We start from the raw sequence: 27,760 nt of genomic DNA on the forward strand, positions 1-27,760 counted from the left end.
AAATACAAACAAATCACACTTCAACTATCAAGCAAAAAAGTCGCTGGGAAATCAAATAATAGTGCCCTGTGTTTCACGAGAGCTTGTTTTTCAAAATTCGGCATGAACTCAACAGGATCAGGTATATGATACTTTTCTAGCAGACCAGTGTTACGGAGGTAAAGTGGCAGACCAAGTAGAAACTTTAAATATTTGCAAAAGCCTGAACGGATTCGCAACATATCCGAATTCGATAGCCAATGCCAAACGGGTGAGATGTAGTGAGCAAAGGGAAGAGCGACGGCACGATACAACCTAGCAAGAATATGCTTATTAAATTTAAACTTCAGAGCTGCAAGTTTAGCATACCCAGACCGAAAACCCGACAGAACCTGGTCAACAAAAAGAGCACGCGAGCTTCTGAGGTCGCTTCCATATGTGATACCTAGGTACTTCAACTTGCGGCTTGGAAGTACTACTTGCCCTGCAACGGTAACACGGGTAGCCTCGCGACGGGCAACTTCAGACGGCGCACGCGGGGGTTCAAATACAAGAAATTCTGTTTTAGCAGGGTTAATAACCAGACCAATATTAGTATAACCTCGACTTAGGAGATCGATATTAGCTTGAAGGTTACAAAGCGATGTGCTCACCAGTAATATGTCGTCGGCGTAGCACAGTAGGCTCACATCCATACATTCAGTGTTAAAACCACCGTTAATCTTTTTTGTTACCGACGAGGTTAGTGAATTGAAGAGTACAGGGCTTAAAACCGACCCTTGACGCAGTCCCCGGTGAAGCTTAATCGGTTTCGACAGGAATTCACTACTCAACTTAACACGGATAAGGCTACTCGAATACCAGTGCCATAGGACGGCCGCTACATGTGGGTTCACACCTTGGTGCAGCAGGTTCAAAATTAACTTTGAATGAATTACCGAATCAAACGCCGCGGACACATCTACTGCACAAATTAAAAGAGTCCGTGATTGATTCTGAGCTTTCGATACTATACGCGTAAGGAGGCGATGTGCAAATGCACAACCGAGGTGGCGACGGAACCCGAATTGTCGATTGTCAATTTTACACTTGCGTAACAGCTCAGGTAACAGAAGTCTCTCTAACACTTTGCTTAATGTACTAGAAACTGTTATAGGCCTATAGCTAGAGCAGAGGTTACGATTTTTTCCCTTCTTCAAGACGTTAGACACAATACCTAGGGCAAACGACTTAGGGACTGCACCAGAATCAAGGCACATTTGATATAGCAGCGTCAAGTGCTCAATGAGCAGAGGTGAGCTACAGCGGAGGTGTTCAGTCACAATTCCGTCGTGCCCGGGAGCCTTGCCCTTTCTCAGCTGCTTAATAACCTGGAGCACTTCGCCTATTGAGACGGTAAAATAGTTCCGTTGGCTCAAGAGGGACGCAAAAGCTCGTGAGAGCTCGCTATCACTTTCGGTTGTTAGTTGGGCATGTTTGATCCCAAAAACTTCACTATAGTGTTTTACCCACTGCTCCTCAGGTATGTTACTAGCAGGGTTTGTCACTGGTTTAGACTGTCTAAAAGACTTCCACATAGATACAGGATTATTTGCTGCTTCTTGGGAAGCAAGTTCGGCTTCGGCAGCTTTAAGATCACTTACAGACTTATTATAAGTTTTTTTCGTGTTGCGGAACTGCTCAAACACTACACCTGACCTAGGCCTCTCGCAATCGCGCCATAATCTCAGCCAAAACTTAGCACGAGCTTTGGCTTGCCTTACTTTAGGAGAGCGACTCCAGCCAGGCTTGCTGATTCCAGGTTTAAAACGGCGAGTGGGTACAGAAGCCTGCTCAGCCGTTTTCATTGCATGTATAATCTCAGTACAATAAATGTCTAGTGCTACCAAATCACTCGAGCCATGCATCAAGAGCTGAAAGGGAACTTTTATCTTTCCGAGAATCTCATCACATGTCTGTTTATACTGGTCGGCGTTTATTTTATTCCACTCAGTCTTGGTAGCATAAATTTGGGGCTTATTCGGCCTACACGGGAAGAAGTTAGCCTTAAAGCACAAGCCAAGGTGATCACTTACTGTGTGCTCAGAGTCCACGGTGACTGGAGCACCTAGAGAGAAGTTACATAGCACATGGTCAATGTTTGTCGTTGAACCGGAATTATGGATGTACGTATATGCGTCAGTCTTTTCACAGAGATCATACCCAGCTGGGATTACTGAGAAGAAGATTTCGGAGAGCTTATTTGATGGGTTCGTTAAGTCGCACTGAAAGTCACCGCAGACTAGCACTCTTCGATTGCCCAGCCTAATAAGTAAGCGCGAGAGGCGGCCACAAGCTTCCGAGAACCGTTTTTCGGAAGAGAGGGTGTTTAGGTTTGTTGGTAGATAAACCGTGATCAGAACAAAACCCCCGGGGCCAGGAAAATCTACAGCGAGGAAGAACTCACACGATTCCAGCTTTTGACATTCAAGCGAACTGTCCGTTATGATAGCAGTGCCCCCACTAGGTCGACCGCGGACTGAGGACCTTTTTGCTTCATGCATGAACACAGTTTTTTGATTCAACTGTTCGAAAAGACCAAAATTTTCGGAGGTGAGTAAATGTTCTTGTAAGCACACAACATTAAATTGACGGCATAGTTCTTTAACGTAGTCTAGTTTGACTGAATTGTGCCCATAGATATTTCGGCAAATGATGGAGAGAGAAGTCATTTCGTTGTAGTAGGCTTTTTCATAGCATTTCTAACTAGTGGGCATCTCATGCTGTATGAGGGGTGGGTGTTGTGGCCTTCTGGGCATAGAGCACATTTAACTGTGGTGGACGTGCATGGGGACGTCCGTGATGCGACGTGGGCACCGGCGCACTTAGAGCACTTCGGAGCGTTGCTGCAGGCACTAGAGAGGTGCTCGAAAGATTGACAGTTAAAACATCTCTTGGGGAGCTCTTTATAGGCCTCAACCCGGAAGTGGGTGTAGTCTACAAATATTCCGCGTTTAATTGTCTGATCTCGCGCGAACGAGTCTTTAAATACAAGTTTCACTGTGCCAGAGGTGCCGAACCGGTGGACTTCCGTAACTTCGGAGTTCGCAGCAATAATTTCTTCCTCTGTGGTTGCCGGAGGAACGAATCTTGCCACCGCTAAAAACTTTGGTTTCCGGTAAGAAACCTTGACATCACGGACCTTTTCTTTCAACATGTCTGCGAGGATTTGAGCTGAATCCGCCGTATCGAGAAAGGCAACTAACCCACCTTTTCGTTGAGTGATCCGGCGAATATGTCCTTTTCCACCGTTCTTTTCGATAAATTCCTTCTGTTTGGCACATGATTCAAGGCTTTCCGCCGGCACATTCGCTATCACTACAGGATTCTCAAGTCTTTCTGGTTTCGGTAGCGGGGGCCAGACAGTAGGGCCTGACGGAAGGTAGATCTTACACTGATCGATTAGTCCCTCTATTTTCTCTGTGCACTCGTTAACTCTAATTGAAAGAGAAGTCAGCACATCTTGCGGTATTCTAGGCACTTCGCCAATTTTCCAGATAGTAAATCTATAGGTGAAATTGGCTGAGTTTTCTGCATTCTTGATAGCATCGTATAAATCACCCATGAAAACATCACTCTGCAAACCAGCTCGGCGGTCCTTCATTACATATTCATCTCCAAGTTGCCGCAAAATATCGTTCAGTTTGCAATGCGCAGCGTACAGAATGTCTTTTCCGTAAAATTTACTTCCCGTAGCAACCACCGCGTCACGGGAAATATCGGCATATCGCAAACTTGTCTGAGCGAAATTCAGGACAGGCGCGTATATATATTCGTAAATAGTCTCTTGTGTCATACCAACGAACTTCACTGCTCGAGAGCTGAAAGTAGTCCAGAATCTTGAACGTTTTATTTTCTTTCGCACACAAAACACCTTCACGCGTCGAGCGCTGAATGAACGCCTACTGAAATCACCCAGGAACAAGGGAAGCGTAAGTACCCCCTCACCTTTTCCCCGCAATTTTCGGGTAACTGAATACCAGCGGGTACAGTACGGCGCTTGCGGGGGGTTCCTTCCCCTCTTCTGCTTGCTCCCAGTAGAAATCAGCACCTTAATGATATGGGAAAAATTGTCTTTATAGATGGCGCCCCGATCAACTTAAGAAAAAAGATGGCGCTGGTGAGGATGTCCGAAAAGAAAGACCTATTCTAGGGATTGGAGAATATCACTCAATTTAACTTAACTGTAAAATTATCTATTAAAGGGTACAAATCAATATGAAAACAACCTCAAAGTAGTGCAATAACTTTATCCCATTAGCAGCAAACAAGCAAACTCAGGCACATACACTCTGGAAATAATACAGATGGCGCAGATACAGATTCCTCGGCTTCCACATCATCTGATATCTCTCCTTCTTCTAGATCCCCTGCGTCCTGCACAGGATCATCCTGATCGTCATAAATTTCTTCAGACATTCTGTAAAATGAAACTATTATTAATTTGGACAGTGCTGCTGAAGGGAAAAAAAAACTTTTGTCAAATAATGAACATCTGTACGGCTTATTAACAAAAGCCTAAGAGATGATAGATAGATAGATAGATAGGGATAGATAGACGATAAATTAGGATTTTTTAACGTTGACTTTTTAATCAAACTACTCTCCGTAATATATATTTCTGCATATGTATATGGTATACAGGGCCGCCACCTAGTGGAACAAAATCACTAGACTAAATTATTTGAACCGTGGCAAGAATCGACGACTGTGCAACGCATGGAAAAACTGTGGCACTCGTGACGCTCCGAGACGTATCCCACGCTGTGAAAAATGTTATAGCCTAAAACCAATGATTTCTTTCTATTAAAAAAAGTACAAACTTTTATACAAAATTAATTTAGCCGTAACTAGCTACCTGAATGTTCACAGTTATAAGCCTAGAATAAGTTTAAACATTAATAGAGGTCATTATGTGAAACAACTACTGCCGTTTAAACGAAAAAAGGTCCCTTATTTCTTTGAGTATCAGAACCAATCATTGTTTGGAAACCACATATCGAAGAGGGCGAAGTGTCGTCCATTCTTCACAACGTGGCTTACGTCGCGGAGCGTCACGCGTGCCACAGTTTTGCCACGCGTTGCACAGTCCCTCGATTCTTGCTAAGGTTCAAATAATTAAATCTAGTAATTTTGTTTCGCTAGGTGGCAACCATGCAAACAATACACATATGCAGAAATATATAACGGAGAGGATTTTGATTAAAAAGTCAACGTTAAAAAATCCCAAAAAAGGTAAAACCTTGATGTTTCGAAGGGAGGGGTAGAGCTGCAGATTTCTCGTTTCTCAGTACGTGCCTCGACGCTGTCGGTTATATTTAGCAGCAATAAAATACTAGTCGGATTTCTCGATGGCTAATATTAGTTCTTTTTTTTCACAAGGAATTATTTTCCAAATGTGTTACATGTTTGAAGAGGATAGACTACAGATCTTAAGTTTGACAAAAACCTACAGAATAGTTTGCTAAAAACTTAATATCTATAATTTTTCCTCTTCAAACATAGCGCATTTGGTTCAATTTCTGTATCCCTGCCTTATTTTGGTCCCGAGGTAATTAGAAATTTTAATTCAGTAAGTCTTCGCTTTATAAGCAGAAGGCTACAACTCTTCTTTTAACGACTGGCTAGCGTTTGGCGGCACTTGGTATTTTTTTCAGTGCAATAAAAATTTTAGTGTTGACTTTTTTTGACAGATCCCTTGACGGATCTTTTAACGTTGACTTTTTAATCAAACTCCTCTCCGTTATATATTTCTGCATAAGTGTATTGTATGCAGGGTTGCCACCTAGTGGAACAAAATCAGTAGATTTATTTATTTTTTAATGATTTCTTCAGTAATCTAGTGATTTATGTAGTGATTAAGTGATTGTTTAGGCAATATAAAAATTACTAGAAACAGTGATAAACACTAGGGATGGCAACCCTGATGCTATGATTGTAACTGTGATTTTTGCTGTGAAAGGCAATTTTTAGAAGCTCCCTACCAAAGGGTCGCTGACTTTCAGAAATCATGTAAACAAGGTGGAGCGTGCCAAGCCTGGCAAAAGCGGAAGAAGGGCGGTTGAACCGTGCCAAGAATCGAGGGACTGCGATACGCGTGGCACAACTGTGGCACGCGTGACGCTCCGAGCGTATGCCACGTTGCGAAAAATGGACGACACTTCGCCCTTTTCGATATGTGAATTTCAAACAATGATTGATTCTGATACTCAAAGAAATCAGGGACCATTAAATTGTCCCTTTTTTTCATTTAAACGGCAATAGTTGTTTCACATATTACCTCTATTAATGTTTAAACTTATTATTGGCTCAAAGCTGTGAACATTCAGATAGCTAGTTACGGCTAAAACAATTTTGTATAAACGTTTGTACTGTTTTTTAATAGAAAGAAATCAATGGTTTTAGGCTATAACACTTACGCCATCCCCTCTCTTAGGCTCTTGGTAACAAACCTTAAAGATTTTCTTTATTTGACATAGGTTTTTTTTCCTTCAGCCTATATTTTTCTCCTGTGTTTTTGTGACTAGATATCAATTGAGAATGTCATAAAGCCAAAGAAAGACACCGAAAGGGATAGATAGACGCAAAAACAACAATTTTCGAAACCAGACAAAGCCATTACTAGCAGGAAATCCTTGCTTCTTTATTTAATTGTGAAACATGGCACTCTTGCCAATTCTTAGGCTACTTTCCGGGAGGAATGATTTATAAAGAAAAAATCGTTATGAAAAATTCTTCAGATGTATCTGCAATATAAGCATGGTTCTTTTGCTTTCCATGCTATTAAACAATCAAACAGTTCGTGGTAGCGAACTGTAAGTAAGGAGCGACACGGCTCAAAAATAACCAAAACTCTAAAAGAGGGGATTTATGTATTTATAATTAAACTAAAAGAATTGGTTTATTATGCTGAATCCAAATATATATAATTTGTTCAGCTTAGTGTTATCCATAAAAGGTTATGAACCTGAGAAAATCAGCCTGATTTTCGAAAAAGGGGAGAAACACACCATACAACTCCAAGAATCTTAATCACGGATGTATGTTAATTCGTTATTTCCCCAGTGGTGATCTAATCGATCCAATGGTCCTTGAACATCAGAAGAGGGGTCATTTGAACGAAAATTAAACGTTTTAGTGCCCTTTTAAGTGACCAGAAAGATTGAAGGGCAACTAGCCCCCTCCTACGTCCGCTTTTTCGCAAAAACCGTCCAGTCAAAATTCTGAGATAGCCATTTTATTCAACACAGTTAAAGTCTCAAAACTATGCCTTTGGAGATAATATTACCCCACCCCCCAGCTCCTGGGGATAGTTCTTTGAATTCTTCCCCCGGGCTCTGGGGGGGGGGATATGTTGACCCAGAAGTCATTGTTATCTGATTGCTGGACAATTTAAAAAATGGCTCAAAATTTTGATTGAATATGTCTGGGCAAAAGAGGGTGTGTGTGAGGGAGGGGGGCTTAGATTCCCTCCGTTCACTTTTGACTCTTATAAATGTAACTAGAACTTTAAATTTCCAATCAAATGAGCCACCTCTGAATCTTATACGACCACTCCTTACATAAAAACCTTAGATACTCCCAATACATAAATTATAACACTTGCCCACTGGCTCTGGGGAGTTGTGTCAAACCCGGAGTTTTTGTTATTTTATCTTCAAACTATTTTGAACAAAATGGCTACCTCAAAATTTTCATTGGTTGTGCTGGGGAAAAAGAACCTTGGGGGGGTTCCTTACCTTACAACACTTACCCCTGGGTTCTGGGGAGGGGGTGTTATCCCAGGAGCTTTTGTTACAAGATTTTTGGCCATTTTGAACAAAATGGCTATATAAATAATTCGATCGGATGCATTCGGAAAAAGAGGGTTGGTGGGGAGGGGGGAAGCTAGTTGCCATCGGATCACTTTTGACTCTTAGAAAGCGAACTAGAATTTCGAATTTCTAGTCCCCTCCGATGTTTATACAACCACTTCTTCCATAAAACCTTATATACCCCTGGGGCACAAGTTACAACCTTTAGTTCCCCTGCGCTCTGGGGAGGGGATTTTGACAAACAAATTTTAGTTAATTGATCGTTGGACCATTTCAAAGAAAATGGCTATCTCAAATCCATCGAATGTATTTAAGGAAAAGAGGGTGTATGGGGGGGGGTAGATGCCCTCCAATCACTTTTAACTCTGAAAAATGTAACTCAATTTCCAATCAAATGAGCTTCCTCTGGAAATTTAACGACCACCCCTTACACAAAACCATATATACCCCCAAGGCATAATTTACAACGCCTACCCCTGGGCCCTGGGAGTGGGTGTCCCCCCGTAGTTTTCGTTATCTAATCCTTGAACTAAGATTAAAATTTTTATCAGGTGCATTTGGGAGAAAAGGGCAAGGGAGCTATTTGCCCCCCGATGACTTTTGACTCCTAAAAAGGGCAATAACTTCCGATTTCCAGTCAAACGAGGCCCTCTGAAGTGTATACGGCCATCCCTTCTATATGAAGCGCTCTGGGAAACATATCGAGCGCTTTATGGCCTTGAGTTTGGTGAGGGAAGGCTAGTTGCCTTCGGATCACTTGACTCTTAAAAAGGGAACTAGAATTTTCAATTCTATATCATTTGAGTCGCTTCCGAAGTTTATACGACCACTTTTTCCGTAAAAACCTTGTATGCCCTTTGGGGATAAGTTAAAATCCTTCCCCGCGGTTTCAGGGGAAATATGTTGATCCCGAGGTTTTGTCATCTGATCATTGGATCATTTCAAACAAAAATGGCTATCTCAAAATTTTGATCGGATGTATTTGGGGAAAAGAGGGTGAGGGGGGGGGTATATGCCCGCCAGTCACTTTTGATAACTCTTAAAAATCAGAAATTTCAATTTCCGATCAAATGATCCACCTCAGATGTGCATACGATCATCCCTTACATAAAAGCTTATCTGCCCCTAGGGCATAATTTACAACACTTCCTCCGGGCTCTGAGGGGTTGGCTTGATCCATAGAGTCTTTTTTATATAATTTTTGGCCTAGTTTGAACAAAATAGACGCATTTGAGGAAAAGAGCATTGATGAGGCGGGGGGCTAGTTAACATCGGATCACTTTTTAGAACTTTCAATTTCTGATCATTTGAGTCACCTCCAAGGTTAGTACGACCAATTCTTTCATAAAAACTTTATATGCCTCCAGGGCATAAGTTACAACCCTTCCCCAGGCCCTGGGGGAGGGGTTGTTGAACCAAAAATGTTTGTTATCTGATCGTTCAAATATTTCAAACAAACTGGCAATCTTGAAAATTTTGATTGGATGCATTTGGAGAAAAAGAGGGTGTGTTTGTGTGTAAAGGGAGGGGGGGTAGATTCCCTTCGATACCTTTTGAATCATAAAAAAGTAACTAGAACTTTCAATTTACAATCATATTAGTCTCCTTTGAAGTTTATAAGACCTCTCCTTACATAAAAACCTTATATGCCACCAGGGCATAACTTAAAACACTTGTCCTCAGGCCTGGGAGTTTGTGTCACTCCGAAGTTTTAATTACCAGACGTTTGAAGTATTTTAACAAAATAGCTATCTAAAATTTTTATCGGATGGATTTGGGGAAAGACGGGCGTGGGGGGAGTGCTAATTCCCCTTCGATCTCTTTTGACTCTGTAAAAGTGAAATAAACTTTCAATTTCCAATCAAATGAGCCCTATATGAAGTGTATACGAGCATCCCTTCTATAAGAACCATATATGCCGCCAAAGGACATAACTTACAAATCCTGCCCCTGAGCCCTGGGGAGTTGTGTTGACCCCAGAGTTTTTATTATCTGATATTTGAACTGTTTTTAACAAAATTAGTATCTGAAAATTTTTATCGAATGGGTTTGGAAAATAGGGCGTGGGGGGGCTAGTTGCGCTCCGATCTCTTAGACTCTGAAAAAGTGAACTAGAAGTCTTAATTTCCAATCAAATGAGCCCTCTCTGAAGTTTATACGAGCATCCCTTCTATAGGAACCATATATGCCCTCAGGGCATAACTTACAACGCCTTCCCCCGTGCCCTGGGGTTTGTGTCTAGTTGCCCTTCGATCACTTTGACTCTTAAAAAGGGCATTAAAACTCCGGATTTCCAATCGAATGAGTCCCCTTTGAAATGTATACGTCGATCCCTTCCATATGAAGTGCCTCTGGGAAAAATAAAATATTAGGGTCGTATAGTAAACAACACGGCCCTGATCAATCACGCCGATGAAACTAGGTTGCACTTGTCCACATTGAGGCTAAGGCAATCACGTCCAAAAAAAGTTAAACACGTCATTCGAGGGGGGCGCAGAGGATAGTTCAAAAGAGGGGGGGGCAAGTTGCCGCGGGCACCGCGACTGGTGCTTTTTTGTTTATGACTGATTCTAGAGGGAGCAACATAATTAATTTCTCCTCGGGTACTGCCAACCCTAGGAATACGCAAGGCCATGACTCTTCTTTTTTTCGAGAATTTTTAAAAACCTCATAGCAGATTGTTTTAACAGTAACAGAGCGGATCTTATGAAATTTTATAAGTCTTGATCTACCCTCATACGTCGTAAAATGGTGCGCCTCATAATATTCCTGTCTATTCTATGGAGTCGCTGGTTGTTTTCTTTTATTCTTTTTTTTCCTTCCTTTCCATTTTTTTCGTCAAATTAGGTAAAAAGCATTATGTTAAAATATTTGTTACATTGATTATATCCTTTGAATGTTTAAACACTAGTCAAATGAGAAAAAAACTATTCAATGTTAACATAAAAACCACGCAATATTGGGTAGACGTGACAATTAAAATTTGGCAGAAACCCATAACACACCATGGAACTCACTAATATGACTATCAGACTGCAATCTGCAAAGGACATCATCGCCATAACGCAGAGACAAGTTCGAAAAAAAATTAAACGTTATTTTTAATTCTTCGTCAGCATAGTCACATCAATCAAAATTTTTATTTCTGCCTGTTTAAGATGTAAAATGGAGCAACCATGGTCAAACATACCCATAGGTGATAAAAAAAGAGGGGAGTTTCCTCCTTAGGTTGGTATGGTTGACCCCTTCTTCTCAGACTATTTTTCGGACGACTATATTCAGACACTCAATATTCAAACATGTATTTGAATACTTCCGCCTTTCTTAAGAAACCAGCTTGAACTGTTAAGACAATTTGATTAAATAATCGACACATTTTATCAGTTTTGGTAGCAATCCAGGGTTCCTAAGTAACTACCTTGTCTGACATTTCACTTCCCAGAACTTTTCTTAACTATTCTGAAGGGCTCGGCCCCCAAAGTGAGTTTAAAGTTAATCAAATAGCATTTTCTGCTTGATTTTCTAAGAGAATTTAAATTGGTAAACTATAAGGCATCTTTATCACTTCTGGTGGAAGACTATTAAAAAACCTTATAAATTTGTCTGCTATTCTTTACAGGCTGTGTAATGACTTTTTGGCTATTAAAACAAGATTATTTTTTATTATGCGCGGGTTCTGTGTTTTCAGTAAAGCGCTAGTTTTGGATAAAAATATAAAAAAACAAACAAGAGAAATATCATCAGTTAGTTTATTTGCACTATGTTTTATAGACATTATTCTACATAGGCTGTAAAGCAATAATTTTTGTTCGTTACAGCTTCGCTCTTTACTGCCATCAGAAAAACTTTGCTTTTAATTATTTACTTCACAGAAGGCAGAAGAGATAGGCCACAATTATGAGTGTTTCAGTCAGGGTTGAGATAGCTTGTAAAATGAGCCACTTTCGTGAGGCAAAAATTTGCCTGAAATACAAAAGAAAAAAAAATGAAATCTCAATCTGTAGCCAGTGGGATAGGAAAACTTGAATGGAAGATTCCAAAAACATTTTTTATTGAAAAAATTGTAACTTGGATCATTCTATAATCTAAATGTCTTAGATTTGGTACATAGAACAAAAAATCCGCACTGTTTTAGTACGGCTATTTGTTTTCCATTGCGGTATTTTAAATTAGATTTGTGTCTTATAATTTTAACCTAGAAAATATTTTTTAACTCTAAAAACGATTATTCCCCCTTGATATTCGAAATATTTTAATAAGTACAGATCTAAAAGTCACAATACGATTAAAACCCGGAAAACCTTTCTTGTCTTCTTCGAGAAAAGTGCAGAGCTCAGGTTGAGCCTAAAGAAACTCTACTTTCACCACAATTTCCAGAATTTAATGCATCAACATGGGGGTAGGGAGTAGCAAATTCACGTAGATTGCCTTATTTTTACATGTATTCTTATATCATTTATTTAAGAGATAACTGTTTTCTTACACAATCCCCCCGCAAAAAGAAATACCTCTGCCTGTCTAAGAAAAAAAGTGAATCTGGCATTGGAACAAATTATTAAATGCGTATAATTTGATAAATGGTGTGGCATAACCAAAATACAAATTATACATCGTAAGCCCATGCACACTAATTTATTTTGATAGGAGTCCAACATCCTTGGTTGTAGAGATTTTAAAAAAGGGAAATTTTATGAAAAACTATAAAAAATACGAGAAAATTGCGAAGTCTTTAGATTTCACGAGTACACAGCCAGAGGTTCCCTCCTTGTTTTTAAGCCTACTATAGCTATTACTGAAGATTCTGAAGTTTTTTCTTTTATTTTGCAACGAGATGCGAAAACTAAATCTAATGGTATTCAGAGAGATGTCACGGTATAGAGAAATGTCTTCAATATTTATATGAGTCAAGCACAATCAAGTGGGTGGATGCGCTATATTTTCTGTACAAATAAAAACTTAGACAGGCACGTACACGGTCACTTGTTTTGAGAGGACTCATCAAACAGTAAAACTAGAGTAAATCACATTAAATTAATGAAAAAATACAAATATCATAATATCTATGACCCTTTGGGAAAGTTGGGTGCACCAGATGCACCCCTAAAATCTCGAAATCTTCCCAACTAAACCAGTAAATTACTATTATTTTTATATAGACTACCTACATCTTAGTTGTTTTGTTTTGTATTTTTTAATGTAAGCCTTTTTGCCATAAATAATTTCCCGAATAGGCTACGTGCTTCAGTAGGACTATCTTCGTTTTATAGGGGTTGGCCACCTTCTACCAATTATTTCTAATCGTAGTGACAAAAATGCTTCAACGAGGGGCCAAGAAGCTTCTTCTAAGAAAAAAAATTTATTATACAAATTCATAGTACCTGCGAATCAAACTCTTGATATTATTTACTATTAAGTCAGTCATTCTGCTCAAGTTAAAAGTCAATCCAACTCATTGAACTTCAACAATACTGTCCGCTTCAAGATCAAGTATATTAATGTTAACAGAAAGAAGACATATTTACCGGAACTGATTGAAACTCGAAAGATTTTATGTTCATTCAAAGGTTTGAACAAGAGAAAATGAATCAGAATTCTATTTTAGCGCCTTCCTTTTACACTAAGATCATGTATCAAATGTAATCAAACAATTCTACAAAAAGATATGGGGGTAGCTTTTGGGCCCATGACCCCGCAAATTAGGAAAATGTAGAATCAGATATGATTTTCTTAATTCCTTATAGTGTTAGTATTACTTACTTATTTTTGCGTTTGTTGACTTGTTCCTCTATCCCAACCCCAAATATATTCATACAGAAGTATCTGACTGGACTTGTTCAAAAACTCCTGCAAGCGCCAAGTGTTCCATAAAATAGTGAGCCTTTATTTCTTTTCTGGGCAAACTCTAGTTTTGATTGAAAGCTTGTTAAAATACCTCAAGACTTTTTTTGGAGGAATTTTGTAAAAAAAAAAAACATCACAAAATTCTATTAAAATACTTAAATTGCCCAAAATTTTTGGCACTGTCTAAACATGAAAATATTGTCTCAGATCCAAAACTTGTTTAGTTCCGTTGTTTTTATTCTGATTTTAATAGGACTGATTTTTATTCCGATTTTATTAATATATTTTACATGAGCTGGCTTGGGGCAAGGCCTGTACCCAAAGGGATGAACTCTGAACCCAGACTACCTATCGAAATATAACTACTTTCAATTATTTCTTTATAATACTAGTTCCTTAATGAGAGTTAAAACATCCACCGCCCCACCCCCGCTCTCACAAAATTCGCTCAAGACCGGAAGAGATTCCTTTGCTACTTGACTACGGGTTGAGTTTTTTCTTTTTCCATGTTTTAAAAAGTATGACATATTTGTTCGCACCAATCCAATCTTTCACACCAACTTCACCGACGCTTTTCAGCTCAGACGGCCGTATTTAGCATCAGCTTTAGACTTAAAATGTTTCCAGGTTAACGGTCGTATTCAACTTCTATTTTTTGTACGCTGACTTAATTTATTTTGGGAGTTTGACTGAAGAAAACTAAACATTTCAGTAGCAAATTTGGGGAAAATAATTACTATTGAAATTTAAGTCCGTCCAGTATCAATTAACATGGTTATTGATGGCTTGGTCAAACAAACTTGTTTCTCCGGATATTCCTATTTACCAAATTCAAACTGTTTCCGGAGGAAGCAATGTTCCCTATAGATTTCAAAAATATCTTTTTTGATTTTCTCATTGAAAAATGCCTATTTTGGTATGTTAATTTAAAAAGTAAAAAAAACAGTAAATTTTTTAAAACATATTTGCCCCTCCCCCCCCCCCAAACAAAACAAATCGTGAACTGCTGACAATGTTCGACAGACATGGTATTTTGAGAGCTTAAACTAGGGGATGTTAAGTAGGCTAGACCTTTGCACACAAGTCAGCGTTTTCTTGGCAAGAATTTTAAATAAAACATGAGTGCTTAAAGAAAGTAAACTTTGGCCAAGCCATCAAGTGGCACACTGAGCGAGATTGGATTACCTTAAACCTTTTCATTAAATATTGTCATAGATTCAATATTGAACAACCTATCAAATAAAATATTTCACAAAACACAACAGTTCCTCTAGGTTACTCTCCGGGAGGGAGGGGCTAAAATTTTAGCAAAGTATTTTTATTTAGCTGGAAGTCTTACATTTTTTCAGAATACTGCAGTTTTTTTTTCATTTTTTGTCTTCTGTCTTTCTTGACCTTGCATTACTCCGCGATATTTATTAATGCTTATTTTAATAGCATTGTAAATATCTAAGAATCTAAAAGGACATGTGGCTTAGCTAGAAAGCGTAAATGAGCAGGGACATTACATGGTTCAAAAGTTCACGTTTACGACTTAGTCACTGGGGCTTTCTTGAAAAGTTAAAAAAACAGATCCCACGGTACAAAAATATAGTCATGTAAGTTCCAATGTTTTACATCACAGCATATATAGACACTATATAGGCTGTCTGTGGTTTTACGTGGAACAACTGGGAAATACTGAGGCCGACCGCTTCTTATAAGCTCCGCCTTCGCATGTACACGACAATGGTTATATACGCCAATCTGTTTTCACTTGCAACTCTGCCATTCAAAACTCAGGCGAATACTTCCTACCCTAACCCCTCCCTTGTATGGCATGGGTGATGCTATGTCGCATTTTGAAGCAAAATAGTATGGCTGCATATGCTCATATTGTAGCAAAACTATGTTTTAGAGCTGGGTAGATGAGTATTCAGCAATTTGGCAACCTCGAATAGATGAAATTTGCAGCGCATTTCTAGTTGGGGTAGTCCCCTTATCTCCTTTCAGAGAAAATAGAAAATTTGTGGTACTACAATTTTGTTGCTAAGATGTTTGGAAAAAGAAAGGTAGCAAAGTAGCAATGCTACTTGGCGGTTTTTATATTTGTCAGAAGATTGTGTCTAAAACACCATTTTACATATAAAAAATGATTTTAGCTCAAAGAAAAGCTGTCAAAACACAAGTTGTGCTGCTAGAGTGTCGGTAGCTTTTGAAATTCTGCCGAATTCTGCTATTAGCAGCTTTGGAACTCTTTCCAGACCTGTCAACTAGCATGTAAAATTTTTCCCGTGCACCAGAATACCCTCTGACCACAGCGACGCTTATCTGAAATTGAATTTTTTTTCTAAAACTAAGCATCAATCTTATCGAGGTCCGTAAATCATCCAGTAAGGTACGTAGAAACAGTCAAAATTTTGTGTGAGTGGGAGGGGTCAAAACAATTATTCTAAGCTCTTATGTGAAAAAAGTCTGGTTACATAAATCCCCCTTCCAACGAAACGAAAATTCCAAGAACTCTTCGCCAGACACAGCTCAAACTCTAGCTATGACCCTGTTTCGTGCAGTTTTAAAAGTCCAAGACACGACAAGCCTAAATACAGAACTACAGCCGAAAAATAAATCCAATTTTATCTTTTATAATATTTAGCTATAATACCCTAGTGTTGGCCATTGACTACAGAACTGGCAACAATTGGATGAGGATCAGTGTGGACAATAATCTACAACCTAAAAACATGTTTCTGGAATATCAAACCATACTGAGCAATTTAAGTTACAGTTAAAGAAAGCGAGAATAATGAGAATTTGTAACTACTTACATTTCCTTGGCAATGAATTAAAATGTGGAACAGTACGGGAAATAAGGGCTTTGTTTTACTCGTTATTTTGCGTTAACTTTCGATGTGCATATCAAATTCAAGTTTTAGTAGACTACTTGTGACATTTTATTGACATACGCAATTGATATTTACTCGATCCTTGCATTTAACCGAAAATCCAGAACAAACTGTTACCGCTATTAACAATAAATATTAGAGATAAATTTTTTTTTGTCAATTTCGAAATAATATAGGCCGCTTTTTAAGACGATTCCAATGGCTTAGTTCGTAACAAACTTTTCATAAAGTTACACAATATCTTTGAATTACAAATGTAATTTTTTCCCTTTGTTTCCTTTTTATGAGTAATAGTCATAGTAATAACTGCCTTAATTAGTCAAGTGAATTGAGCGTTGTACGTGCTTTCAAGTGTATATTACATGTTGTATGAAATTCAATATATGCATAGTTGTTCCGACTTAATAAGTAAACTATTGATTGATTTAGTCCGAGCTCTTAGGGGAGGCCTATGGAAAAAATATGGGCATATGGCCATTGAAGCATACCCACCTGGTATAATTTTACCTGTGTTAATTCATTTACTCAATCGAACACAAAAAGTATTCAATTGTCCCCAAAATTTATCCAAGAGTCCTCCCTAGAAGGGTTCGAAAGTGTTGGAACATTAAAACCTAAATATTTTTGGGGAATTTGTTTCTCAACGCTTAACCCCTACGACTGCTAATTCGTCGCCTTCTACCAATATTTCGCGAATTTTGCATCCAGCGATGTCTTAGTTTTACCAATCCGTCCCGAAAAAATCTTACGATCTTGCAACTCAACCCCTCCTAAATAACTATGTGGAACTTTCAGAGTTCGTGGGTATGCAGCGAGTACGTTCAGATTGATAGGTTTTCTGCCCGAAGTTGGCTCCCATCCCCAGATGTGTGAGCATGAGTAAAGGAGAGACCCAAAACTTTCTCCCCATATTTTGACAAAACATCAGTAAAAGAAAACTTCACAACCGTAAAAAATCCTTTCATGCTGAGAATTCATATTTGAAAACGACATGTTTGAAGCATTCACCCCCCCCCCCTCTTTAGGAACAAACCTACGATCTTCCACCACAGCTTTAGGTAACATTCTTGTGCATGAACTCTTCTGATTTGAACACTATAATGACAAAACTGTACTATTCGAATCCCCATTCAACGCTGTTTCTAAATATAATGGTCGCTACCATGGCAATTACTTCACAGTCTCTAATTAGACAAGATATTGCCCAAAGATATTTACACAAATTTGCTGATTTGTTTTTTTAATTGGCATTGTTTCGTGTTATCAACCGATTGTTAATATACAGATTCGAAAAATCAAATGCAAACCAACCAAATTTTGTAAATAGTCTAGAACTGATCTGGCCCCATTAGGGGGAGGAGGGCTAGTGCACAACTGTTATTGTAGCGACCGTTATATTCGAAATATTGAATAGACTATTTTCGTATTATTGTTTACTTCAGAAGAGGTCATGCACAATTGTTACCCAGCTTTCGCTTTATGTCTATCATTAATTAATCCAAACTTAGGTTGAATTTCTTTGCCACTTCCCATTTCGATTACGTAATTTTGTTGACCCACGTCTACAGCAAGGGTTATACACTGCCTATCGTTTGTGCACGTGACTTCCCCAACGCCACTGCTTTCTTCGCCTGCTAATTTGTATCCAGTTTCCAGTCCTTGCGACCGTTAGCGGTCAAGTGCGCAAGCCCTTGCGATGTTCCATTCGTCCTGTCTTTAATTTAGCAATTAATTATTTTCTTAACTTAAAACCGAATCGAAATTACATTATTTGCAAGTCCGGTTAATTTAGAAAGTAATTCGCATTACTTGGGTTCCTGAGTAGTTTCGGTATCCATCAAAATGGCTAATTACAACAATAAAATAACAGCCATTCTGAGCCAGTACACTTCACATGAACATACTGTAGGCTAGACTACCCCGTTCAAATTTGGCATAAATGTATTTGCAAAATTATTTTGAGAAAATTTTTAAAACTTGAATAAAATTAAGGTTGTAATCCAAAATGTTTTACATTACGAATAAAATGATATGATACAGGCCACGTTTATGATTTTCGCATTGAAAAAATGATGATCTGAACATTAGAAAGTACCCTTATAAACCTATTTGATTTTTTTCCAACTCCCTTTGAAGTTTGATGAACAAAATATCGATAAATAATCACTATCAAAATTTAGCTTCCTTCTCTGATTTTGTCAGCTCTGGACTGCCTTTGTACAAAGAGAAGACAACATTTCCCAAGGCCAATGAGGAGAAAACCGGATCAATAAATAGACTAGTCAAACTCCTTTTACCACCCACTAAATTGGCACATGAGACCAACCGAATCAAGTGACGTCAGAATGAAAAAAGAGACGCCAGAAAAAAAAGGAACAGAAAAAAAATTGAAGAACATGAAACATTTACAGAAAACATAAAAAGAAAAGCATTATGTGAATCTGGGCATGATACTTAACCTTTTATCAGGCTGAACTGAGACGACCCTAAAATCGCAAGGAGGACAATTCTCCAAAACACTGATTGTCATTCCGTTAATCTTCGTAAATTCTAGCATTTATAGACCACTACACTTAAAAAGAGGACAAAGATTCTTTTCCTTTTTAATTTTCATTAATCTCTAGTAGGACATTCGACTTGTGAATGCAGAATCTGAAATTTACTTCTCCTTTCTCAAACCTCGAATCGTATTATGAAACAACGCAGATACATCCAGTGGCGAGATAAGGAATTTCCATAAGTTTCCTACAATGATTATATTAGTTTTCTCGGTCGTCTTTGCTGCTACGTGAAAATAGCTTAAAGGCAAGAATGCTTGTCCAAATACTTTTATCGTGAGTTGATTATTATCATGGAAAAAGTTGCTTTAAAAAAGATATAATCATGATTTGAATGATCAATTAGCTTAAATTTTTGACACTATGCCGAAATTTAGAGGATATCTAAATATTTAAAGTTCTCAAACAAGTTTTTGCGTGAGGAGAGGAAACAAATTAAAAAAAACATATTTTTTCTCTAAAACAGGCACTAGAACCACGAGTCTTGGCAGTAGGCTAATTCCCCCGAGTAATAATCATGCAAAAAAAAAAAATACGGAGGAAGTTTCCAAAAGTTTTTTCGATAAAAAAATGAAAAACGTGGACAATTTTCAGATGTGCTTGTATATTGAAAATATTTTTCGCTTTTGTGTCAGGTTTATGTGGAAATGTTACAAAAATTCATTCTTTCCAAATAATGGAAGTGTACCCTTTCCATGTTCATAAGCTAAAAGAAGATGGATTGGCTTGCACCTCTCCCATTAAATTCCTTTCCTGTAACAAAGATTCGTTTTCCTTAGTTTTTACCACAGTACATACCTTTAGAATTATAAAATTGGTTTTGTCTGAAGAATGGGGCTTCAAACGGCATGTTCTTTAATGATTTCTAATTACAGGGACGAAAACTAACTTCATTCAGTTTTGTGACTTCAAAATTGCGATTATAGTATCACTTAGCAACTACGAAGCAACTGCTTTGGGACTAGAATTGCTAACCGATTGCGCACGCAACAGTTCTGTAACCATGACCTCGAAATGAAGTGGGGGCTTGCCCACGAGGTGACCCAGATGAGACTGGTTTCCAATGAGTCTAAAAACGGTTCCGTATGGGCCTCAAGCCGTGGTCGCAGTTGCGTTGCACAGTGTTGTCCCACACATTTTCGGGAGCTACCGCGTTGATATTGTCCAATCATTTTGGCTCTCAACACGTTAGGCCAGGAATTAAACGTGAAATTCATAGATGTGGAGAACCATGAAGAGCTGTACAACTATAAACTTCCAGCGTACTCAAGGAAAGACGTGACAGAGAAAGCTTGGCAAATAGCGGCAGCTGTAGTAAACAAATTAAAAAAAAACATATTTTTTCTCTAAAACAGGCACTAGAACCGCGAGTCTTGGCAGTAGGCTAATTCCCCCGAGTAATAATCATGCAAAAAAAAATACGGAGGAAGTTTACAAAAGTTATTCGATAAAAAAAAATGAAAAACGTGGAAAATTTTCAGATGTGCTTGTATATTGAAAATATTTTTCGCTTTTGTGTCAGGTTTATGTGGAAATGTTACAAAAATTCATTCTTTCCAAATAATGGAAGTGTACCCTTTCCATGTTCATAAGCTAAAAGAAGATGGATTGGCTTGCACCTCTCCCATTAAATTCCTTTCCTGTAACAAAGATTCGTTTTCCTTAGTTTTTACCACAGTACATACCTTTAGAATTATAAAATTGGTTTTGTCTGAAGAATGGGGCTTCAAACGGCATGTTCTTTAATGATTTCTAATTACAGGGACGAAAACTAACTTCATTCAGTTTTGTGACTTCAAAATTGCGATTATAGTATCACTTAGCAACTACGAAGCAACTGCTTTGGGACTAGAATTGCTAACCGATTGCGCACGCAACAGTTCTGTAACCATGACCTCGAAATGAAGTGGGGGCTTGCCCACGAGGTGACCCAGATGAGACTGGTTTCCAATGAGTCTAAAAACGGTTCCGTATGGGCCTCAAGCCGTGGTCGCAGTTGCGTTGCACAGTGTTGTCCCACACATTTTCGGGAGCTACCGCGTTGATATTGTCCAATCATTTTGGCTCTCAACACGTTAGGCCAGGAATTAAACGTGAAATTCATAGATGTGGAGAACCATGAAGAGCTGTACAACTATAAACTTCCAGCGTACTCAAGGAAAGACGTGACAGAGAAAGCTTGGCAAATAGCGGCAGCTGTAGTAAACAAATTAAAAAAAACATATTTTTTCTCTAAAACAGGCACTAGAACCGCGAGTCTTGGCAGTAGGCTAATTCCCCCGAGTAATAATCATGCAAAAAAAAATACGGAGGAAGTTTCCAAAAGTTTTTCGATAAAAAAATGAAAAACGTGGAAAATTTTCAGATGTGCTTGTATATCGAAAATATTTTTCGCTTTTGTGTCAGGTTTATGTGGAAATGTTACAAAAATTCATTCTTTCCAAATAATGGACCTGTACCCTTTCCATGTTCATAAGCTAAAAGAAGATGGATTGGCTTGCACCTCTCCCATTAAATTCCTTTCCTGTAACAAAGATTCGTTTTCCTTAGTTTTTACCACAATACATACCTTTAGAATTATAAAATTGGTTTTGTCTGAAGAATGGGGCTTCAAACGGCATGTTCTTTAATGATTTCTAATTACAGGGACAAAAATTAACTTCATTCAGTTTGTGACTTCAAAATTGCGATTATAGCATCACTTAGCAACTACGAAGCAACTGCTTTGGGACTAGAATTGCTAACCGATTGCGCACGCAACAGTTCTGTGACCATGGCCTTGAAATAAAGTGGGGGCTTGCCCACTAGGTGACCCAGATGAGACTGGTTTCCAATCAGTCTAAAAACGGTTCCGTATGGGCCTCAAGCCGTTGTCACAGTTGCGTTGCACAGTGTTGTCCCACACATTTTCGGGAGCTACCGCGTTGATATTGTCCAATTATTTTGGCTCTCAACACGTTAGACCAGGAATTAAACGTGAAATTCATAGAAGTGGAGAACCATGAAGAGCTGTACAACTATAAACTTCCAGCGTACTCAAGGAAAGACGTGACAGAGAAAGCTTGGCAAATAGCGGCAGCTGTAGTAAACATGACAGGTAGAAAGTTTATAATATATGTTTCAGACTGCATAATTGTTTTTTTAATGAAAATATGAAGTTTTGCAAACTTGTTTATAAAAAAACTAAACATTTCAAAAACAGTCTAATGCTACTCCAAGTTTTGCCTTCCTAATACGAGTTTCCACTGCCAGGGCAGAGTTGCCAACTTTTTGGTCAATGAATACGTTCCCTGAGCATACAAAAATGTGTAATTTTCAACCAAATTATGTTCATATTTTGTCTATAATATGTCCAGCTTCAAAACTCAGAAACTAGATTTTAAGCGGCGAAAAAAAACGAAAATCATTTATTACATCCATACAAAACGAACTAATCTGACAGCACAAAAGTCATAAAAACATGTAAACAATAAAAAATTTCTTGCGGGAGCTTAAGGTTCATTTCCTACGAGAGTTCGTCTTGACAGATATGGTTGGCATGAGGATCAGCATTTTCACTTCTTTTGGTAGCTTTTTGCCAATCCAAGTAATTCTTGCGCATGTCATCAGGTACAACCCAGGAGTCAAGCGACGTTACAGAGCACTAGATAAGCTGGGTTACCCTTGACTCACTTTTGACTCTTGAAAAGAGCACTAGAACTTCCACTTTTCAGTCGAAAGAGCTCATTTCAAAGGTTCTCCTCAAATTACTTTTGACACTTATAAAGGGTGGTATAACTTCCAATTTCCAATTAAATTAACCCCATCTGAAGTTTATGAGACTACCTACTCCATAAAATCTTATATTTTCCCGGGGCATAACTTACAACCCTTTGTCCCAGGGCTCTGAGGGGTTGTGTCAACACTGAAGGCATGGTCATATGTTCTTTGGACCATTTTAACAAAATGACCATTTCAAAATTTCTGTTGGATGCATCTAGGGAAAAGAGGACGTGGGTGGAGGGTTATGGCTAGTTTGCCTCTGACCACTTCTGACTCCTAAAAACGGCACTAGAACATCTGATTTTCAATCCAGTAGGACCCTTCAAGGTTTATACGACCAATCCTTCCCTAAAAATTTATATGTTAATAATGGGGAGCTAGTATAACCCGTAGCCCTTGTCCTGAAAGTTTTTTCATGGGGGGGGGGTTGTTATCCATAAAACGTAATTACTATACTTTTTGATTAAAAACGGCAGTCTCAAAATTTTCATTAGACATGCTTCCGGAAATGATTGGTGTTGATGGGGGGGGGGGCTGTTCATCCTCAAGTGCCATGGTCAGAAGTATAAAATATATTGTATTCTTATTGCTGTTTCATTAATTAAATAAAAAAAAAGAATTTTCTCTAATCAAAGTAAGGAGCAACATTGAAACTAAAAAAAAAACAGAAATTATTTCGTATTTGAAGGGAGATGCCCCTTCTTCAATACCCTTTTCTACTTTTAAAACAGGTACTTTAAAAAAAGGCTTTGGTTCAATTACACAGTTTTTTTTTTTTTTGTTAGGAATCATTCTTTAAAAAAATCGACAAACTACCCCCTCTAGCGTAGAAAGGGGGGTATTGAGGAGGTGGTAGCCCCCGTCATATACGGAATAATTTTTGTTCGTTTAATTTTTTATGCTGCTTCTTACTTTCAGTGGAAAAAACTTTGTTTTTATTTATTTCTGATCGTTTTTCAAATAATCCCAGGAAATCCACTCCCCTCTGTGGAAAATATTAAATTGAAAATTTCTCTATATATAATTTCTCTATATCTCTATATATCCTTCCGTGTAAAATTCTTCCGCCTGAAACTTCCCCCGGACAATCCCTCCCTGCGGCAAATTCTTCCCAGAAAATTGTTTTGCTTGTGATTAAAAAAATACTCCTTAGCATACTTTTATTTGAAGAAAGACTTGTTTTTATTTATTTTCTGATCCTTTTCAAGGTCATTCCTGTGAAAGATACCCCTCCCTCCATTGGCAAGTTCCCCCCCCCCCAGAAAAATTTCCAATGGAGAATTTCTCCTTGTGAAAGTTCCCTCATGGAAAATTTTTCCTGTGAAAAATTCCCCATAAGGATGCTCAGAGAATTTTAAATCCGCTGAACACTCCAAATTCCGGCTCCCTCCTTGGGAAATGTAGGTATACTTTCCTATAACAAATACAATATGTAAACAATAGGCAAATTTCATAACTTGCAGCCCTTACCCTGGAGGTTCTGAGGGGTCATGTCATCTCCAAAGACATATCTATTATACCTTTCAACTATACTGAACAAAATGGCTATATTAAATTTCGATCAGACAAATTTCAGGAAGAAAGGGCGTGGGATGGGGGCTAATTGTCCTCCATTTTTTTGTTCACTTAAAAAGAACACTAGATCTTTTAGTTTTTGATCGAAGCAGCACTCTCACAATGCTCTAATGCCATTGGTTCAACACGATCACCCCTGGAAAAAGCAAAAACAACAGATGAGCACGAATCCGTGATCCTCCTTCCAGCTAAAACTACAAAATTCCACATTTTTACAAATAGGAGTTTGGAACATCTAGAGTAGTTATTTGATACGGTGAATCTGATGGCGTGATTTCTATTAAGATTCATTGACTATTAGGGGTGTTTTTCACCTTTGTGAAAAATTGGCAAACTTTTTTAGGCTTTTATCCTTTGATGGGTAGCACTAAACTTAATGTATATTGTATATTTGGAATCAGCACAATAAGCTAATTTTTTTATACATCTATTGATATCAAAATTGATTCCAGATCACCAAGAATCCAAATTTTTCCTTCTGTTAAATCTTCATTTTCAGTTAGCAATACTTGGTAAATAGATGTTTGCCTGACTATTAGAAACCGGAAGCGGTTGCTAACGAAAAAGGTGCCTGGTTGCCGATTGTCTTGACTGAAGCGTAAGAGCAAGGAGGAATAAAACCGTTTAAAGACAAAGGAATACGAACTTGCAAAGAATTTCAAGAGTATTTGCAGATAGTTGTTTACATTAAAGAGCAGGCAAGTCTGAAAAATACAGCATAAAATGTAAAAAAAAGCTAGTAGAAAGTAAGTAGTTAAGTAAATTTAGTACTAGATAAGTTTTAACACTACTTCGGTAAAGAATGGCATTTTTTCTACAAAAATATGTATCCAGCAGGGAAATATTCTATTTTATGTCACAAACTTTCAAAATATGTCCCTGTTATATCCCAAATTTCTAAAATATGTCCCTTTTTCCTTATTATGTCATTGTTTCCGGGCACATAGGATTATGTCATTTGGACATAAAATATTTCCATTTCGCAACCCTCAGGGTCGTGAAGCACGAGGAGAAAGGAAGTGGTTTGCCAAATAATTCCTTAAAGTATTTGGTGAAGATCCTTCATTTATCACCAGGTTTCGTATTTTTATGTCGGATGGTACATCCACCACCGTCTCCTTAATTGCATAGTCTTGAGTCCTGTTCTCCACTCCCTCTCGTATCAGTACGAAGGTGTGAAGGATGCAGGCCGCTTTTATTAAGTTATTCACTGTTGCTGGATCAGCAAGTTTTTCAACAGCAAGTTTTTCTGTTGCCATTCCAAATACACATTCTGTTGCTTTTCGCCCTCAGCTTAATCCATAGTTAAAGATCGTTTTAAAATTGTCGACATTATTGCTTGAATAGGGCCTCACCAAATTCCATGACAATGGAAATGCTTCATTAGTAACAAAGTTATGAGGAAGCACAGAGTTGGTTCCATCATTTCGCAATGGGGAAGGAGGAGGGATATCTAAACCCCCGTGAGTTAACCAATAGTTCATTCCACAGGCTTTGTAAATGCCTCCATCGCTGTTATGACTAGCAAACCCTGGTTCAATCATGGTGAAAAGACCGTCTGCATCACAGCATGCCAGTAGTACAGTTGTGTGAAAGTACTTATAGTTGAAGTTTTCAGAACCTTTATTTGGGATGTTTTGAATTGTGATTACGAATTTTCTCTATTCATCCTAAAATATTAAAATATATAATTTATACTTAAAATTAAATATATGAGTCGAAATACTCCTTCAAAGGTCGAAAACATTGTTTAAGAAGAATAGATTTTTCGAAAAAATTTTTATAAAAGAAGGTAAATAATTATGTGTTTATTTTTTTTCTCTAGCTGGTATAGATGGATCTCTAAACTCTCAGTGTGAATCAGTGGAATGGCAACTTTTAAATATACAAGTTGTATCTTTATCCTCATTACTATTTTAGTTATTAAGCCATGCGAAGCGATTTACGACCATTTCCGCTGCCTACCTACGACTCATAATTGTCAAGGTTCCCTTTAAATTGCGGGTATTTTTTGTTCGCAAGTTTTTCGGGTAAACGTATCAAAGTTTTTATTATTGACTTACCAATAAAGTGAACATACCACTCGGCTTTTTTTAGGCTTTTTATGAATATAATAATCGCTTCTATCGCAAATTCAAATTTAAGCAATTTTTGACCTAATCTAACCAAACTAAAAATAATTTTGGCACCGAGAAAATGTTGTATCATCTGGTTGAAAACGACCGAGAAAACTGCGCCAAGAAAATGTAGCATTATTTTCTTGAAAATGACCGATAACTCATACTTTAATTGAAAATCTGCCATTTTTAAGAGCTCAAAAAGTGCTTAAATTTGAATTTGCTATAGAAGGGATTATTATATTCGTAGAGCATAAAAAAGGCATCGAGTGGTATGTTCACTTTATTGGTAAGTCAATAACATGAACTGTGATACGTTTATCGTTTTTCGAATCAACCTATTATGTGCCCCCCTTAAAGAACATCTTTGATCTGCCCCTGGTCACTCAAGGACTTACGGAAAATTGCCTACTTTGTAAATTCAGTTTATCTTAAGTCTTATTTATGTGTAGTAATCTTGCTAAAAATTGATAATTTCCCCAACACACACATAAAAAGACTCATTTTGAAGTCAAAAAGATAAATTTTATCTGTAACCGTACTGAACTTTCTTATCCGAAGAGATCATTAGCCTTCATACTAAATTAAATCTTGAAAACATAACCAAAGCTGGTGGTACTCATTATCACTGTCCAGTAGTTGCATACTTTTTCTTTCTTGGAGGTCGGGAAGGAATTGAAGTTTTTTTATTTTACAAATAGAATGTACGATTTTTCCTAGCAACTTTTCCTGTGTTTTTCTACCTGCATGTGAGATTTCACTTAATACGCCACAATAGCTGTCTTTATCATGTCAGAGTTCTCAGACATTGCTTAAAATGTTTGTTTTTCAAGTATTTAGTCTCAGAAGCCCCAAGATCTGCTCAATCACCTGTTTTACTTTCGTTTAGCCCATAAAATACAGGAAATTTGTGATCTTTTCTTTGTCCACCTTTCATCGTAGATGGCTCTGCAGAGAAATGACTCTCTCATGATTTCATTTTCATCATAAAAACCTAATTTCAGCAGTAGGCTAATAAATAAGAGTTTGTTGATCTAAGTGGTGGAAATTCTTCTATCCCAACATTTTGAATAACAGTATAAAGTAAACAATGTCTGACTCAGAAGATAGCAACTTTTCTGAAACTGAAGAAACCCAGAAGTCTGGCAGTGAGGTAAGCTCTAAATACAAGCTAACATTTTTTGACCCTGGTC

The 27,760-nt window shown here is 37.9% G+C and overlaps 3 protein-coding genes across 3 annotated transcripts in view; 1 reads left to right on the forward strand and 2 right to left on the reverse strand.

Moving 5' to 3' along the window:
* Window positions 1–20: 20 nt before the first annotated feature.
* On the reverse strand, window positions 21–674 carry LOC136032562 (uncharacterized). The gene has a single exon (XM_065712832.1). The coding sequence runs from the start codon at window positions 672–674 to the stop codon at window positions 21–23; it is 654 nt and encodes a 217-aa protein (XP_065568904.1).
* A 2,012-nt stretch (window positions 675–2,686) lies between these two features.
* LOC136032563 (uncharacterized) lies at window positions 2,687–18,766 on the reverse strand. Its single transcript, XM_065712834.1, has 2 exons — window positions 18,651–18,766; window positions 2,687–4,438 (listed from the first exon to the last, which is right to left on the reverse strand). The coding sequence occupies exon 2, from the start codon at window positions 3,812–3,814 to the stop codon at window positions 2,687–2,689; it is 1,128 nt and encodes a 375-aa protein (XP_065568906.1). The 5' UTR covers window positions 3,815–4,438; window positions 18,651–18,766.
* An 8,761-nt stretch (window positions 18,767–27,527) lies between these two features.
* The window catches only part of LOC136032934 (transcription elongation factor SPT5-like), a 48,919-nt gene continuing 48,686 nt past the window's right edge, over window positions 27,528–27,760 (forward strand). The window contains exon 1 of the mRNA XM_065713401.1: window positions 27,528–27,720. Coding sequence (XP_065569473.1) covers window positions 27,658–27,720 — 63 coding nt within the window. The 5' untranslated portion in view covers window positions 27,528–27,657. The remainder of the gene's footprint in view (window positions 27,721–27,760) is intronic.

This window comes from Artemia franciscana, chromosome 11 (assembly GCF_032884065.1).
Source record: "Artemia franciscana chromosome 11, ASM3288406v1, whole genome shotgun sequence".
Lineage (NCBI taxonomy): Eukaryota > Metazoa > Arthropoda > Branchiopoda > Anostraca > Artemiidae > Artemia > Artemia franciscana.

What these genes read in the sequence shown, in the direction of transcription:
- LOC136032562 (XM_065712832.1), bottom strand. Translation starts at nt 674, where the DNA reads ATGGATGTGAGCCTACTGTGCTACGCCGACGACATATTACTGGTGAGC.
- LOC136032563 (XM_065712834.1), bottom strand. Translation starts at nt 3,814, where the DNA reads ATGACACAAGAGACTATTTACGAATATATATACGCGCCTGTCCTGAAT.